This window comes from Malurus melanocephalus, unplaced genomic scaffold, assembly GCF_030028575.1.
Source record: "Malurus melanocephalus ecotype Western Australia unplaced genomic scaffold, MMel_1.1 scaffold_1582, whole genome shotgun sequence".
NCBI lineage: Eukaryota > Metazoa > Chordata > Aves > Passeriformes > Maluridae > Malurus > Malurus melanocephalus.
The window spans coordinates 5,957-7,756 of record NW_026624814.1 but is presented as its reverse complement, the minus strand read 5'-3'; the positions used below and the strand labels follow the sequence as shown (position 1 = coordinate 7,756).

The 1,800-nt window shown below is 54.7% G+C and overlaps 1 protein-coding gene across 1 annotated transcript in view; it reads left to right on the top strand.

The window, feature by feature from the left end:
• LOC130587152 (cathepsin S-like) overlaps window positions 1-1,381 on the top strand; it is a 6,288-nt gene extending 4,907 nt beyond the window's left edge. Inside the window, exons 2-3 of the mRNA XM_057388116.1 lie at window positions 148-303; window positions 1,115-1,381. Of these exons, the coding sequence (XP_057244099.1) occupies window positions 148-303; window positions 1,115-1,366 (408 nt within the window). The 3' untranslated portion in view covers window positions 1,367-1,381. The remainder of the gene's footprint in view (window positions 1-147; window positions 304-1,114) is intronic.
• Window positions 1,382-1,800: the final 419 nt, after the last annotated feature.

The following is a 1,800-nucleotide window of genomic DNA, read 5'->3' as shown; positions in this document are numbered from 1 at the left end:
TCCAATTCCCTCTGGAATGAATCCAATCCCCCTCTGGAATGGAATAAATCCAATTCCCTCTGGAATGGAATGATTCCAATCCCCTCTGGAATGATTCCAATTCCCTCTGGAATTGTTCCAATCCCCTCTGGAATTCTCTCTCCCCAGACCAGCGAGGAGGTGGCAGCTTCTCTGACGGGGCTGCAGCTCCCTCCTCGTCCTCGCCGCAATTCCCGTCCCCGTCCCCGTCCCCCCAGAGCCGTCCCCGTCCCCGAGGAGCTCGACTGGAGGGACAAAGGATGTGTGACCGAGGTGAAGAACCAGGTGAGAGCTCCTGGGTGGGATCTGACACTCCTGGGGCAGTTCTGGGGTGTTCTGGGGCAGATTTGGGGCAGATTTGGGGTCGCTTTGGGGTCGCTTTGGGGCATCTCTGGGGCAGTTTTGGGGCAGATTTGGGGCAGATTTGGGGCATTTCCTGGGGCCACTCTGGGGCAGCTTTGGGGTCGCTTTGGGGCAGATTTGGGGCAGATTTGGGGCATTTCCTGGGGCATCTCTGGGGCATCTTTGGGGCAGCTCTGGGGCCACTTTGGGGCATCTCCTGGGGCATCTTTGGGGCATCTCTGGGGCCACTTTGGGGTCACTTTGGGGCATCTCTGGGGCAGCTCTGGGGCATCTCCTGGAACAGCTCTGGGGCATCTTTGGGGCATCTCTGGGGCCGCTTTGGGGCATCTTTGGGGCAGCTCTGGGGCCACTTTGGGGTCGATTTGGGGCAGATTTGGGGCAGCTCTGGGGCCACTTTGGGGTTGCTTTGGGGCATCTCTGGGGCATCTCCTGGAGCAGATCTGGGGCAGATTTGGGGCATCTCTGGGGCAGATTTGGGGCATCTCTGGGGCCACTTTGGGGCAACTCTGGGGCCACTTTGGGGCATCTCTGGGGCATCTCTGGGGCAGATTTGGGGCATCTCTGGGGCCACTTTGGGGCATCTCTGGGGCATCTTTGGGGCCGCTTTGGGGTCGATTTGGGGCAGATTTGGGGCATCTTTGGGGCACCTTTTGGGGCATCTCCCAAACCTCTCCTGAACCTCTCCTAAACCTCTCCTAAACCTCTCCTAAACCTCTCCTAAACCTCTCCGCAGGGCTCCTGCGGTTCCTGCTGGGCTTTCAGCGCCGTGGGAGCTCTGGAGGGGCAGCTGAAGCTGCAAACGGGGAATTTGGTGTCCCTGAGCGCCCAGAATTTGGTGGATTGCTCGGGGATGTACGGGAACAAAGGCTGTGCCGGGGGATTTATGACCGAGGCGTTCCARTACATCATCGACAACGGCGGAATTGAGTCCGAGGAATCGTATCCCTACACGGCTCAGGTGATGCAAAAACAGCTCCCAGGATGATTTTTCCAGAAAAAAAATGGTTTTGGCAACTCCTGTTTTTATCCTCATCATCCTCCTGGTGTTGTTTTTGTTCCGGATCCAAACCCATCCCGGGAATTTGGGGTTATTTTTAGGGAATGACGGGGATTCCTACCCGGTTATTTCAGCGTTTCTTAAGCAATTGGAGCTGGAGGGGAAGGGAAAAAAAAAAAAAAAAATGGGTCAGGAGCGTCCTGGAAAAAAAAAAAACATCCCGGGAATTGGGTCAGAGCAGCAGGGAAAAGCGGGAATTTCGAATGGGAATTTTAAAAATTCATSGAATTTCCCCAATTTCTGCTTGATGAGAAAATTCAATACTCGAGTGCTGCGGGTTCTGCATCGAGCTGCTCTTAGCACGAGGAATTTTGGGTTCAGCGCAGGTTATGGAGCTGATAATTAAATTTATACTATTTATA